The sequence below is a fragment of the Halichoerus grypus genome, chromosome 9, assembly GCF_964656455.1.
Source record: "Halichoerus grypus chromosome 9, mHalGry1.hap1.1, whole genome shotgun sequence".
NCBI lineage: Eukaryota > Metazoa > Chordata > Mammalia > Carnivora > Phocidae > Halichoerus > Halichoerus grypus.
Genome location: NC_135720.1, coordinates 17,216,475 through 17,232,116, shown reverse-complemented (window position 1 = coordinate 17,232,116; position 15,642 = coordinate 17,216,475). Strand labels below are relative to the sequence as shown.

Here is a 15,642-nt window from a genome sequence, read left to right as displayed (position 1 = left end):
AAGTCTCACCTCCCTCCCTACAGCTGTGCACATAACTGTTCTGGACTTCTGAAGCGAACAGCATTGTACCAAACCGAATTGCCCGTTATTTCTTTTTTTCCATTAAGTACTGCATTCTTATCTCAAAATGTAGACACTTTAACTGATGCAAAATACTATCCTGTGAGCTCCTGGCGATTAGATAGCTGACTTGCTTCATTTATTCATCATCTAGGCATCTTGCTCTGTTCCTTCTTTTCCCTAATTTTAGACCTAGAAAGACCATTTCATCATATCCAGTTTTATTAACTCAACCATAGAAAGCAAGAGTGATCACACCAAACCAGTATTTTCGTCGTCCTTTCGGAGAAGGCTTCCTGCCAGAGGAGATAAGCAACTCCGAACCCAGCAGAAATTTCAGGCCGGTTGGGATTTGTGGGTGTTTCCGCGAAACTGCTCTTTTCACATGGCTTTTGAACTGCTTAAAACTTTGAGCCGGACAAATGTTTTCCAACTGAACTACCTGGAGAATTGAGTCAGAATGACCATGGCCTAAAAGATGCTACTCTTTGTTGTGATGTTTTAGGAGGATTTTTAATATTTGTGTACTCTGCTTTCCTGTGTCCGTTCCCGGAGCTAACCAAGAGAATTACAATTTTTGAAAAAGTTCAGCCTCTCAGCATCAACGAAATCTCTTGAAGGGCGTCCCAGATCCACACACTGCAAAGACTGTGACAGACAATTCAATTTATCTTCCCCTCACCCCCACTTTTTGTTTGTTTGTGAAGTGTTTTTGGGAGGGTGGAGAGGAGGCAGTGACTTTCCAGCCTAGGGGCCCCCTCAGCCCCCACCTGGCGTCTGGCAGGGAAGACCCTGGGAAGGGCTGGGTCAGAGCACTGTGCTGTCAAAATCGTCCAAGCGGATTACAGGACAGATCAGTGCGCTCAGCAATTTCCAACTCTAGCCTCAGAGGCCTCCTTCCAGGGCAGGCTGCGTTTCTCGTTCCTGACTTGCTCACCCGCCTTCCGTTCTGCTGCTTGTCCTCATTTATCTCCCATGGTGGTTCCAACGACAGTACGAACTCGCAAAAGCAAAACATTTAAAAATAAATCAATCACCTGAGAAGCAGGCAGGGTGCGATGTGCGACGGGGGGAGGCGTTTTGGACACTTTCCTCTCTTCCCTTAAGGCGAGGCCTTCATTACCGGCGCCGGCAGAGAGAGGCTGCCTTCCGATGGCACCGTTTAACAAAACAAATCCCGTCTTACCTATTCCAGAATCCCGTCGGCCTTCCACGTCTTCCTTCTAGATGTTGACTTGACATTCTCATGAGCAAGGCCTTCCACTTTAAGCCCCGTGCCCTGCAAATCTTTCGTAGTGGTGACAGAAGTCTCCAACTTTGAAGAGGGCATCAAGATAGAAATTGGTATCAGCCGTGGTTGAACACTTTCTTTCCCTCCTTAAGCATCGCCCAGAAGTTTGATTTTATGCTGTTTAAACGCTGCTGGACCAGTCCTGGGAAAATGGTGCTCTCTCCCTCAGTCTCCTCTTTCCCCAAGGGGGGATTCTGCTGCTCGGTGGACACAGAAGCCCACCTGCTTTGTGGGCCCGATGAAGATTGGGATCATCTGGACTTTCCCCGAGCCCGCCTCACTGCACACCACCAACGACCTTCCCCCTTGTGGAGTCAGCTTGTCTCCCAGCAGGAGCCCTTAACCCCGTGTCCCAGCTGTCCCTCCCTTCACCCCATTTGTCCTCACTTTCCATCAGCATATACTTCCTCTTTCTTCCCTCAGGACACGCCACGGAGCAGAGGAAGCTCAGTCTCTTCTGCTTGTGTTTTGTGAAGGGAGGCCCTATCCCGGGAGCGGCCAACAACCCAAGTGACCACTGTCTTGGGTTGTGAGGATAGAGGGAGGTGCTTCCACCCCATTCCAGCAAAGGACCAGTAAATAAGCATCCCTCCCTTCTTCCTCCTGCAGGCAGCTCTTCACCCTGCCCCCCCAGTCACATCCTTCTCCATGATGGCTTTTCTCTCACTTCAAAGTGTCTCCTCCCTCACCTGACAAGGATCAAAGCTGGCCCTCTAGCCACGGGGTACTTGTCATTTTTTCCTGTAGGTAACAGCACAAGGAGAACCTCTACTTTTAGGCCAGAGGTGAAAAGATATACTTTCAGTAAAATGGAAATTGCCAGGGGCCAAGAGGAGGGGAATATAGAGCTTGGGTTTGGGATGATGAGAAAGTTCTGGGGAGGGATGGTGGTGTGGGTTGCACAACAGTGTGAATATACTTAATACCACTGAATGGTACACTTAAAAAATCTTATGTATGTTTTACCATAATTTAAAAAAAAAAAGACATACTTTCGAAAAGTGTTTCCAGCCCTAGAAAACTGTCTTCATTCCCTAGAATAATTTTGGTGATAAGGTTTATTGTTTACTATATGCAGTAATATTCTAGGCAGAATATCATCAGCAATTGGATGAAAGTATACCTAAAATTCTTACCCACATGCTTTTCATAGCTGTTGGAGAAATAGCTAATGTTGTGGGTTAATTGATTAAGTAGCAGTGTGGGGCAGATATAGAAGAAAATCCTCAGAATGAATTATTTAGGAATGCATGAGAAAAAAATGAGAGCCATGTCATTATTATTCCTAGAGAATTACATCCTGCTTGGGATCTTCATCTTCTCAAAAAACAAAAATAGAAAGAATATGATAAATTTGCAGAGGGTCAGAAGGAGACCCACAGGGGTGATTAAAGAGTTGATAAATAGGACGTATGAACAAAAGTCAAAGAAATTGGAAATACCTGCTATTTTAGGATGACTTAAAAGAGAGCTTCAAATAGTAGCTGTTGTGGTGACCAAAGGACAAGAGTGTGTGTTGTTAAGAGAAAAAGAAAATATGGCCTGACTTCTGTGCTCTACTCTGTAGGCACAGCACAGAACCTACCCTCATTGTGGTCAGCACAATTGTTTAGAGTTTAATAAAGACCAAATTAGAAGTACAGATTAAAAAATAAAAGGAGGTAAGTCTGAAGACAACTGCCAAAGGAATTTTCAAGAAGACACACACACAAAAGAATTTAAAGGAATTAAAATTGAAGCTGAAAAGGCTTAAGGTTGTTTAAAAAAAAAAATCTATAAAGAGAAGCCAATTATTTATGTTGAGTGGATCAAACAAAAGGAAAAGCGCATAAAGGAAGATTAGGAATTTTGGCTGGGTGTACCAAAGACTCCTCAACTGTCAGGTTGGCTTAATAGGATGGGCTTCACCTGGAGGCTCTGGAAATGTTCTCTTCAGAGCTGAAAACATAAGGCAGAGTGTTGTGCTGTGTGAGATTGGGTGGGGGTGCAAAGTATTCTCTCTCTCTCTCTCTTTTTCTCTCTCATACAAGGAGCAGTAGTAGGTTCAGGGGATTGAGAGACCTTCTAAGGGTGACCAGAAATTCTGACTAGAACTAAGAAGTGTGGAAGGAGGAGAAATTGACCTTGAGAGAGGGTAGGATGAGGGGGGAAATTTGTTTCCCCGGGACACACGGGTGATATGCTGGCCTCTTTTGTATAACTGACATGCCACCCCAATTTTGCCAGTTTGGGAGGGAGTTCTGTGTCCTAGAAAAAGGACTGGGGCTGGCAGCCTCCCTTCCAAGTACTGACCAGGCCCGACCCTGCTTAGCTTCCAAGATCAGACGAGATCGGGTGCGTTCAGGGTGGTATGGCCGTAGACTGGGGCTGGCAGCCTGAAACCATTATTACTGTTGATTTCTGGAAAGAGGGAGATATATATCAGACATCTCTCTACAGTTAAAAATTTCGAGAGTGGCTATTATATTATCTGATACTTAATAATAATTTCCTAAGCCATCTAGAACTTCTGTTTGGGAAAATTATTCTGCAAATCTTGCATTGGGCTACAACGTGCAATTGGGAGCAAGTCACCCATGCTCAAGAAGCCTTCTGAGTCCTCATGTCCACAGTGTTAGGGGGAAGATGGCTGTGGCCAGTTTGAGAACTCTCTCACCATGGGAAGCTGTGCGTTGATTCACACGATTGGGCAGTTCTGCTAATTAGCAGTGATGGTCATTCTTCACATGAAGTTGAAGTAGAGTTGAGGTTTTTTAAAGCATGATGCAGTTGCTGGGGGTTTAATTGTATTCACATCTGGTAGGCATGCTTTGTCTTCCTGATCCTTAGCTTTATTACTTTAGTTGCTGCTTATTATAGATAGGAGACTCAATTTAATTAAAAAGAGGACGATCCATCCAGGATGATAGCGGCTAGCTGGCTTGGCACAGCTGGCTTCTGAGGCTAGTTGGTTGCCGTGTTCATGCAGATGCATGGATGTCACCTGCGTACATCTGGGCGCTGACAAGATCGTACTGGCACGGCTAGCCTTACTCATGAGCAGCGTGTTTTCCAAGGTGGAGTCGTCCAGGAGTCCAGAATGTCATTCATGCAACTTGGTGCCCGAAATTCCACCCCTGGAGAGTCATTTCTTTTTGTACCTTTGGATTCTTCTCTCTGAAGGTTCGCTTTCAAAATGCAGATAAACCGAGGACAACGTTATGTGCATTAATACACAAAAAAGGATCGGTGGCTTGTTATGTCGACTTTCCTCTACAGCAGAGCCCTGTGATAGCAACAGAAACTTACCAGCTTAGAAGCATACACCCAGGCAGTCACGTCTTCATGGGTTGAGCACCTACTCTGTGCCATGCGCTGTGCTAAGTGACCTCATTCCCTGCTCCAGGAGGCAGTCTGATGGGAGAGGCAGACCTGGACGCACAGTGCCGGAGACAGGGACGGACACAGCATGGGACTGACCTGCTCAGGGATGTGACTGATTCTGGGCTGGGTTTTGAAAGGTGACCGAGTCTGCCAACTGAAGAGAAGGGGGAGGCTCATGTCCATTTGTTTTCTCTGAACTCCTTCTGACCCCTGGTAGAAGGTCAAGGCATCCTCATCAGAAGGTCATGGGGTCACAAGGTAAAAGGAGCCTGTGGGTCCTTCAGAGCAAGACCTCTTTGCAGAGCCTGGAGTGTTCTCCCAGTCTTCTCGGGGTTACTGTTTTCAAGCGGGTTGAAGAGAAAGGGGAGGAATCCTTAAGAACAAGTCAGCCGACCTCATCATTTTGCCTTGGGAAGGCCTTGCCCTCGGGCTGGCATTCAGAGCATTTGTCCAGTCCCTTTGTGGAAGGCATTAAAATGGAACACCAAGATATTTGTTTTATTTTTATCTAAAACCACTCGCCATCACTTGGGGATAATTATATTGATTTCTGCTGTGTTCACAATGTCCCTTACATTATTACTTTTCTCAACTCTGGAATCTTGTCTCCATGGTTCAGAGCACAGCTTCTGGAGCCAGCCTGCCTGGGTTCGTAGCCTGGCTCAGCCACGAACTACTCAGGCCCCGGTGTAAATGGGGATGATTATGGTTTCTACCCCACGGAGATGTTGTGAGGCTTCTGTGAGTTGGTCACAAAAGGTGTTTACAACAAAGTGACTTCATAAATGTTGTGTGTGTTTAATAAATGTTGGCTGATATTACCCACTTCCTGGAGAGCACCTTACCTGAGACTGTTCGAATCAGAATGTAGAATAAAGCACCGTCTCACCCAGCGAGGGAATCAGAATTTATCAAACATTCTGTGAGGGCCAACCACCTGCCAGTGTGCCTGTACCAGACCCTGGGAATACAAAACCCAACCCAGCATGCCCCCGCCCCCCGGAGCCCACAGCCTAGTGAGAAAACAAGACAATGTCTACACCTCCCTGCTGACAAATCCAGTTGTTTGCATAGAGCCCCACCACAGTCCTCCCAACCTCCCAGCAGGTACCTGCAGACACTTCTGCACATAGGAAAATACCCATCGGGAAACGCTCCTTGCCGATGACATTGTTCACTGGGACCTTAGTGGATGGGGGTCCTCTCATGATAGTGTATGACCTAGAGGGGAAACAGTGTCTACGTGGGCTTTATTTTCCTCCAGAAGTGACGGGTTGTAACCAGCTCCGTGTTTGTGTGTGTGTGTTAGGTTTGGAGGAGACCAGCCTGTCTACATCAACATCATTAGAGACCCCGTCAACCGGTTTTTATCTAACTATTTTTTCCGTCGATTTGGAGACTGGAGAGGGGAACAGAATCACATGATCCGCACCCCCAGCATGAGGCAGGAGGAGCGCTACCTGGTAAGTCCTGTCGCATCGGCAGAAGCGGTCCCTCCCCTGCCCCAGGCGCGCCCCTGGAGGCCGGGAAGCTCTCCTTCTCCTTCCCCATGGCATCCCCGTGGCATTTCCATGGCATTTCCATGGCACCCTCCTTGGGGATGAAGTTTTTGCCAGTGAAAGGCTAATTGTCCCAGATGACCCAGATCCTGATGAACATCTTCTCAAATGACTTTCTAATCTTGTTTTTTGCGGTTTGTCTTTAGTGCTAGGTTTTAGATCCTAGAGAAGAAACAACCTTTCCTAGAGGATCCTGACAGGTGCTGTTGGCATTTAGATGTGTTTAAGAGTCTCTCTGAGAGGGTCACAAAGTGTCTTCCTGTGAGAGAGGGGTGTTTTCAGAGGAGACCCTGCAATTCCATAAACGATGTGGGGACACAAGCCTGACTGTTTACAGGTCATCTGATGTCAAGTCCGGGTTCTTGCCACCACGGCACGACAGAGTCAGGCCGTCTTGGCAAAAACTATCTGATCTTTCTGGGCCTTGTCTGGGGACCCTCAGCTCCATGGGGATGTGAACTTTGACCCCACTAGCTGTTTCCATAGTGCAGAGTTGGGAACAAAAAACGGAGGGCCGAGTGATGCATCTTTCCACCAACACCAGAGCCAAAGTACATTTCTCACCTGCTTGTGACCTAGACTGGCAAAAGCTTGCTGAGTAAAGAGGGGTCCGTGCACCTCTGTCCCCAGGGCAGGACAGTGGCGCAGAGCCTGAGCCCACTCCTGCCAAGGCCACAGAGCGTCCTTGTAGCTAAGGACGAGTGTCGTTACTCCCAGGTCCAGCCAATGACCAAACTTCTCTTAATTTTTAAAAATGTAATAAGAGTATGTGTTTGGAGGATGGGAGCATTTTGGATGATGTCACTTTCATGTCTTAAAATCCACGAGTGCAGTTGAGAAAACTGAGATGCACGAAGGTTTTGTCTTATCTTGTGCAAAACAACTCACTCACAGATGGGCCAAGACCAGAAGCTAAGCCTCTTCCCTCACCATTCAGGATTTATTCAACTACCTAATGCTTTAATGAAATATTTTTAAAGCGGCTCTTACGCTTTTTTTGAAATTTTGATGGCAAAAACTCTAATCTTTTTCTTTAAACTATGTGTTATGAATATGGCTACATATTTTTTTCTCAGCAACAAATACGTTTTCAGAGTATAGAACCCCTTACCAGTGATGCAGGCAGGCCAGGTCCCAGGACCCAGAGCGGAAGTCCCGCAGGACCAGCCAAGAGGGTCCTTGGCTTGACGCAAGATGGAAATCAAATGCGAGCCAGCAGGAGGTGAAAGCAGACTTTATTGAAGATCTGTAGGGAAAGAGATCTAGATGGAGCATCCGGGAGACTTGGAAAGGAAAGAGGGAGTCTTGTCTTTGCTTAGAGTCTGGGGTTTTTATTGGTAATTATGGTCTGGTGCATATGTCGTCTCAGACCTCCAGGAACTGGTCGGAACAAGGACAGGGTCCAGGGGTCCTTCATCAGTCGCTCATTCGACCACAGTCGAAGCCAGTGGTCCTGGCATGGAGATACCTAGCGCCAGGGGTCTGCAATAGGCACGTGGTGCCTCTGCCTGTTCACTCCTTAGATATCATCTTTTGTGCTGGAAAACTCCAAAGATATCATCATCCCTTTGTCCCTTGCAGGGAGGATATACATGAAGGTAAGGCATGTGTAGGGAGCGGGGGCAGGTCCTAGCAAGAATGGGAGCAGGAAAAGAAGCAAAGGGGAGAAAACCAGCCTTTTCTTTCATGGGGCCCCTGCAGTTCGTGACCTTGTGGTTCGTTCAGAGATCAGCAGGGAGAACAGTGTGGCTGGTGCAGAGTGAGGGGTGCGGCCTGGAGAGTGGCAGGAGGAGAATTCAGAGAAGTCAGGCTTGGAGACAACAGATCATGTATAGCCCAGTGAGTCACTCTACTTTCTCTAAGTGAGCTGAGAAATAACCTGAGTGACCCCAAAGCCAACACACCTTAATCAGTGATTCTTTCTCCCGAATCTCTGTGAGGAAGAAATCCCAGCAGGGGATATGTTATCCCATCAGCCTTCAGACATTCTCAGCAGTTCTCCACCATCTTTCTAGGGGTCAGGACCTCCCTCCGGCTCTAGACCTATGTCTGGCAGATCCCTGGATGCTTTCCCTGCAAGTCTCACAAGGCTCCTGACACTCAAAGTGTCCGCACGGCTCTATTGAAAATGGAGTTTGTGGGATGGTGACCCCAGAGTTACGCAGTGCACAAGCTACACAGCTATGTAGGGAGGTCCTGATGTTCTTCCTCTGTGCTCTCACAAAGTTCTGTGCTGGTGATGTTATTTTTCTGGGTAAGGTCTTGTCTTAACTTCTCTCCTATCCTCCCAACATTCTATAAGCTCTTTCAGGACAGGATAGGATCAGAGTTCCATCTATGTCCCTGGCACCCAGAAGAGGGGCTGAAATATTGGAGGCCTAAATAGCATTCTACTTACTAAAAAACAAACACATATTAATATGGAAGTTGAGGGCAGTTCTCTAGGTTTTTCTACCTTGCCATGTTTTTGCCAACCTGGAAATCATTGCCGATAACATAAGTCTTCACACGTTCACACACACAGTAAGTCGTAATCATTCACCAGAGAAGTTGTAAAAGGGAGAGAAAAAAATCATGGTTTAAATTAAAAAAAAAAACAACAAACCCACAGAGTTATTGAATGCTGCTAGTTGAGGCAAATCTTCTATGTTTGAAGGGCAGGGAGCTGCTTTTATGGTGTGATTTGAGAGATTCTGGGGAAATTTCCCGGCCTGGAATTCTACCCTTAGAGATTTGCAGGGGCCCCTTTTCCCAGTGTAAGCACCGTGTCCTGGGAAGGGCCTACGTCCGATGAGCTCATGTCATTCCTTGGCAGGGCCCCAGCAGGAGAACACTGGGTTACCCAAAACAGCAGAAGGAGAAATCAGGGGAGCCTGGAATAGAGAGGGGAGCCCAAGGGACACGTGACTCCTTCATGACCTGGCCCCAGCCTGACCCGGTTAGAATCTTTAATTGTTCAAAGGATAGTTTGTTTATTTGGAAAGAAGACAGTCTTTTGCCTTTTTTTTTTTTTTAATAGCTGAAACTTTTTATTTCATCTCCTTGGTCCATTAAACCCTTGAAATAAAACTGCCCCCTTTCAGAGCCTGTCCTCATTTTGGCAAGCCCAGGTGGTCAGTTGTTTGACTCAAAAGAGGGTGTTGTTTGTGTCTCGGTGGGGTGTAGGGCAGCTGTGAGGAGACTGCTGGCCCCTCTGCGAGGCCCTCCGCTGGGGGCGAGGGCCTGAGAGGGGGTACACAGGGGGACCCCACACCCGAGGAGGCCGGCAGGGCAGGCCACCCCTGCGGGGCAGCGTGATAAGGCCCCTCCCCGAACACTGCACACACACAGAGTCACGGGGGCTGGCCCGAAAGGGGGCTACTGGTGTACCCACATGATTCCAGATCTCAGCGCTCAAAGCCACTTGCTTTATCCAGTTGCCAAAAATCAGGCAGTTCTGCTCCTGGCCCTGAGCCTTGCAGCGCTGCTTAGCATACAGCTGAGAGAGGGCCAGGGCCTCTGAGCCTGCCGAGCGGGTGAAATAATATCATCTTGTGATGCTGGGTGGTTTGGAAGAAAGTGGAAAAGGGTAAAGGGATCCTAGGATGTGCAGGGACCCTGGAGGGCACGAGGAAACTCTTGTTTCACAGGCGTAGAAATGGGGCCTGGGTCTAGGGGTGGGTCAGAGGCCCCGCCAGGAGTAGAAGCCTGGCCTCAGCTCCACGACTATATTGTTGGATTGCTGGGACCTGATGTTTTACTTCCTGCATAGTAAAGGGAGAAAGAGGACTGGGCTGGGCCAAGTCCTATGCTTTTTGAGCAAAATCATTTTGTCTGACACATCTTTACAAAGACACAGCTGTTATAACGTTTTTTTTTCCCCCCCAAATATTCAAGCATCTTATAGCTAGTTCCCATATTTTCTGGAAGCAATTAGATTTTCTAGAAGTTTCTATTTCCAAACCATGCTTCACTTGTATTCACCAAAAAATAATTTTAAAATAAATTATTGCTAGAACGGATACAAATTCAACTTCTAGCAGCCATGCCGTGAAAAGGCACTTCTCTTGGGCTCATTTCTCTTTGTCCAGATCCAGAAACTTGGCTGCCCAGGGCAGAGGTGGCTGCCTTCGTTTTTGGTTTTAGAATCATAAGGTGAGCCAGAGCTGAGCACGGGCTCGCTCGGTACATCCCAGCACAGGAGACTCTTCTCCAGCTGGAGTCCAGGCTCCTTTATTTCCAAGGCAAGGAGATACCTGGCACCGGGGACATCGTTAATGAAAGAATGAAGGCTGCTAATGAAAAGCAACTATTGTGATTGACAAGCGAGGGAGAGCATCTCAGGCCTGCAGAAGCCACTCCCTTTTCCAGTTGCTGAATTTCCCTGCAAATGGATTTCTTGCCCTGGCATTTCCACTCAGTTATATGTGTGCGATTTCTGCTTGCTGTTTGCCTAAAACCTGGCCCTAGGAAGTTTCATGGTAAAATGTTCTGTGGAGATACCAGTTTGCACTTTCAAACTCCCAAGAATGTCAAGTTGGCCTCCTGACTCAAACTTATTGCAAATGCACTAGGCGACCCTTCCACGAGAGGATCCTCCATTTGAGGAGCCGGGAGAGGAGGAGATTTTCCCAGGGAGGAAACTGCCTCTGTGATAGTGTTTATTCGGCTTGGCTGTAAAACAGGGAAAGTAATGCATGTTTAAAAAAAAAAGATGCATAATTTACAGCTTCTTAATTCATAAAGAATTCAGTGAATCATGTTGGCCCCATTGGATTCTGGAGAAGTCTGAAAACTGGCCAGCGTCAGCAAAGGTTTTCAGAAAGCTATGCACTTTAATCTGCTTGAAAGTTTTGGACTCTGAAAGTCCTTTAGCTTTGGAAATGTATATCTGAAATACTCACTTCTGGAAATTTCCACTCTGTCCTGACCAGCTGAGGCTGTCCTGTGAATGAAACCTCAGGCTTTGCCTCTGTCTCTAAAGCATCCTTTTCCTTAACAAAAGAAAACAAATAAGGGATTTGGATGATCTGCTTTTTAAGTATTTCGATAAATATGTTCTCCAAATTTTTAAAAGTAGAAAAGTAATACTCCGTCTCCAACTAGTTCAGATTTGGCTTACGATTGTGGCTGGAGATAGCAGCCTCGCTGGGTGACCTAGCCAGTGATTTCGCCTCTGTGAACCTTAACTTTTCTCATCTGTACGATGGGGACATCTTGCCCCCCTTTGCCTGTATCACAGGGTTGTTGGGAGAATAAACTAAGCATTCTACACAGAAGCGCTCTGATGGCTGAAAATCTCCAAAACATGTTTTAGCATCGGTGCTTTCATTCCCCTGGCTCTCTTCGTGGCTCCCCAAGACCTAAAGAGACTATTTCTCCCGCAGACAGGGGCTCCTGTTCTCATGCGGCTCAGGCCGCGCTGGGCCGTGTCCTGAACCGTGAGGTCCACCTCCGCCAAGGTCTCAAATGGCCCCCCTAGGCCCCTTCCCCCGGGAATCTGTTTCTAAGGAAACTGCTTCTCTTTGTGTTCCCAACAGCTGAGGACACGTTCTGATCCCAGCCCACTGGCATAGATCTGTCCCGTGTTTATTTGCTTGGAAACCTAAGCAGCTGCGGGCACAGGGCTCTAAGGCACAGAAGCAGCACACCGTCGGCCCCTGAGGCACGGGGAGGAAAGGTGTGCGGGACCAAAGGCTCTCACGTGCCGTCGGAGCCGCCCAGAGGACACAGGAGTCCCCGCTCGAGAGAAGTGTTCTTGAAACCCGTTTGTCCTGAGGTGTGTCAAGAGCGGTCCCAGGCACCGTTAGAGCCCAAGCCACGTGCGGGGTTCAGCAGTACGTGGAGTGCCCCCGGGAGCCGCCAGCAAACAGACGATGCTCTTGGGGCGCCTGGGTGGCTCAGTCGTTAAGCGTCTGCCTTCGGCTCAGGTCATGATCCCCAGGTCCTGGGATCGAGCCCCGCATCGGGCTCCCTGCTCCGCTGGAAGCCTGCTTCTCCCTCTCCCACTCCCCCTGCTTGTGTTCCCTCTCTCGCTGTGTCTCTCTCTGCCAAATAAATAAACAAAATCTTAAAAAAACAAAAAAAAACAGCCATGGTGAGCGCAGGAGGAAGAGAGGCGGGAGAGTTGAAAACAAGGATGGGTCTTGGAGAAAAGGCTGGCTAGGAGCCTTGGGAGGGGCCAGCAGAAAACCCCCAGCTGCTGCTCGAGATGCCACCAAATAGCCCCCGCCCTGCACATGGTGTCATGGGTTAGCTCACTCATCCTCCAGCACCCCCTGGGGTAGGTATGAGCGTCCACCCCTCGGCCCCCTTTTACAGGCTCAGAATGCCAGCCCTGAGAGGCTACGTGGAGAAGGTCAACCTCCGAACGCGAGGCAGTTGCATTAGGCCACGTGGGTTACAAAGAACTCAGATCCACCCGGGTTGCCTCGGGACAGGGGCCGGGGGAGCAGAAACGTGAGAGTAATTACGAAGATGTGTCTGGTGATGAGGACAGAAGGACGGCCATGGCCAGCAAAGGCCAGGAGGTGCCATGCAGAGCCCGGCCCGTGGGAAGGGCAAGGGGCAGAGTGGAGGCCAGAGGGAGACTCACAGAGGGAGACTAGGAGGGGCTCAGAATTGGAGCAAGGTCTAGCCACCACGTTATGTCGGCGCCAGGCTGCCCAGGGGTTGCCAGCTCCCTGATCAGCCGCTTGCTCTCCTCTCCGCAGGGTCACCGGCCTCGTCCGCTATTCCCACAGTAGTGCCTGGTGTTTCTCTTTCGCTCACATCCCAGGCCCTGAGTGACCCTGATTTGTCCAGTTGGTCACTCCGTCTGGTCGCGTCCTACGTCATCTTTGGCTGCCCCTGACCCAAGTCTCCTCTCTGCTCTGGTCAAGGGGGTCGTCAGATGGGGGGGGGGCAGGATGGAGCCAGTACATTAGCTTCCCATTGCCGCTGTGACAATTTACCACCTACTTAGCGGCTTCAACAACAGAAATTTCGGATGTTACATTTCTGTGGGTCAGAAGTCTGACAGATCTCACTAGGCTAAAATCAAGGTGTTGGCAGGGCTGCATTCCATTTTGGAGGTTCAAAGGGAAGACTCACTTCCTAGTTCATTTGGGGTGGACAGAATCCATATCCTGTGGTTGTAGGATTGAGATCCCCTTTTCTTGCTAGTGATCCAATGAGCACCATGCCCATTTTCTAGAGGCATCTATGTTCCTTCAAATGTGATCCCCTTTGTCCGCCTTCAAGGCACCCAGTGGTGAGTCGGGTCCCTCACCTGCTGTAAATCTCTCTTCCTCCTCCCACCTCATTCCTTTAACCCAGCTGAGGAGGGTTCTTCACTTTGAAGGGTTCATGTGATTATATTGCGCTCACCCAGAGAATCCAGAATAATCTCCCCATCTCAAGGACTGTAATCTTAATTGCATCCACAGAGTCCTTTTTTGCTATGTAAGATACCATACTCACAGGTCCCAGGGATTACGGTGTGGACATCTTCAGGGCCTATTATTCTGCCTGTTACAGGGTCGCCAAGGACTGCAGGTCCTGAGGGGACTGTGGAGGTGATGTGAGCTTGATAAACATTTAAAACGCGACTCATCCCATCCATAGGTGGGGGCTCACATCTGCTTTGCCCTACGGCATGCCGCCATGCTGTGGCACCAAACGATAGCCTCCTTGCTTCTGGTCTGCAAAACCAAGAGTCCAGTCATACATTTTGGTGGTTTCTCCTACTGCTGGTGACTCACCCATCCGTCCATCTATCTGTTCATTCATCATTCATTATTCAATAAACATTGATAGTACTTTCTGTATGTCAGGCACAATAATAGAAACTGGAGATAAAATATTGAGCAAAAATAGACTCTGTGTCTATCCTCATAGAGCTCAGAGTCCTATAAGTGAGACGGGCATTAATCCCCAAACCACACAAATGCATGTGAAGTAGTAACTGCATCACATCCTATAATGCAGAGACGTGTCACCATCCAGGCATAGAATGGGACACTGGGCATGTCTGGAGGTCAGAGAAATGATGGTTGAAATAAGACCTGAAGGGAAAGAGGAGAAGAACATCCAGATATAGGAACCAACACTTGCAATGGTCCTGTGGCAGGAGGGAGCACAGTAAGCTGAGGGGGAGAACGAGGGAAGCTGGAGCAGTGTGAGCACAGGGAGGAAAGAGAAAGCTGAGTCCAGTAATGTGGGCAGGCAGGGGTCAGGCCCTGTTAAAGAGCACTGGGAAGACACTCAGGATTTAGAGCAAGGGAGGCATGTTTACATGGGATCCTGAAACTTTCGCATTTTGAAAAAAAAAGAGGCTACAAAATACAAAACAGAGGACTCCAAGCATACGCAGGTAGACCAGTTAGTTCAAGGTTAAGTGCACAGATCTAATTGAGAGGTAAATCAAGGAGCGAGAGAGTATTACGGAGTACTGACCACGCACAAGGAGCAGTCCAGTTTGGAGCAGGGGTGGTGATGGAGGAGCATTTACAAACAAGTGTAAAACTCCTCACTGTCCTTCCAGTTGTTAACTGCCTGGCTAGCAACAGAAGAACCAAGCTTGAAAACCTTACCGCCAGCAAGGAGAGAGGTAATAGCTCAGTGCAGCAGCACAGAAATTGTCACTGGCTGGGATGTGTTTAATTAGCAAAAGAATAATGCAGAGGCAGAGGCAGAATTCAGGTGAGGAAGATAATCAGGGAGAGTCGGGGTCCTTGGGGGGAGGCTTCCTAGCCCAGGTGGGAGCTCAGTCTTCAAGGATGGACGTAGATTAAGGCAGGAGTAAGGGTCAAGAGGACCAGAGGAGTGGAGTGTCTGTGCAAAAGCCTGAGAGCCTGAAGCTTGCTCTTTGGTGAACTGCACAGCTTGGCTGGAGCAGAGGGTTTAGGGAGGTGAGGAGCTTTGGGACGGATGAAGCAATTCTCCAGATGGCCCTGAGCCGGGGAAGCAGCATGCTTTCCTGATGGAAGGTCCCAACAGGAGCATCAAACCCAGGGGCTGCCCAAGCACAGCCAGGTGCATCCGCTGGCCACCTGTCAGCTGAGCTCATCTGCTCCCGACCCCACCCCTCACTGTGAGTCAGCGGCCCCTGCAGCTGTCTCTGCGCTGGGGGCTCAGCTCTGCACCCCTGCTGGGCCAGTTGGCTCAGATTCACAAAGGTGATGGTTCTCAGCCTGGCCACGCATTGGAATCACCTGGGGGGCTTTAAAAACCACTGATGCCTGCCTCCCACACCCAGCAGTGCTGGCTTAATTGATCTGGAGTGCAGCCTGGGCTTTGGGATTTGTTGAAAGCTCTGGAAGTGATGCCAACATGTAGCTAAGGTTGAGAACTATGGAAGGATAACAGCACATCCACCTATTCTGGGCTGTATTAGCAGGAGCTGTTCTC

The 15,642-nt window shown here is 48.7% G+C and overlaps 1 protein-coding gene across 5 annotated transcripts in view; it reads left to right on the top strand.

Moving 5' to 3' along the window:
- UST (uronyl 2-sulfotransferase) overlaps positions 1-15,642 on the top strand; it is a 325,108-nt gene that overhangs the window by 184,679 nt on the left and 124,787 nt on the right. For all 5 annotated transcript variants that reach the window (XR_004911810.2, XM_078054593.1, XM_078054592.1 and 2 more), the window contains one exon: positions 6,024-6,177. Coding sequence is in view for 4 of the 5 variants with exons in the window: in XM_078054593.1 (XP_077910719.1) it covers positions 6,024-6,177 (154 nt within the window). In the remaining variant the exon portion in view is untranslated. The remainder of the gene's footprint in view (positions 1-6,023; positions 6,178-15,642) is intronic.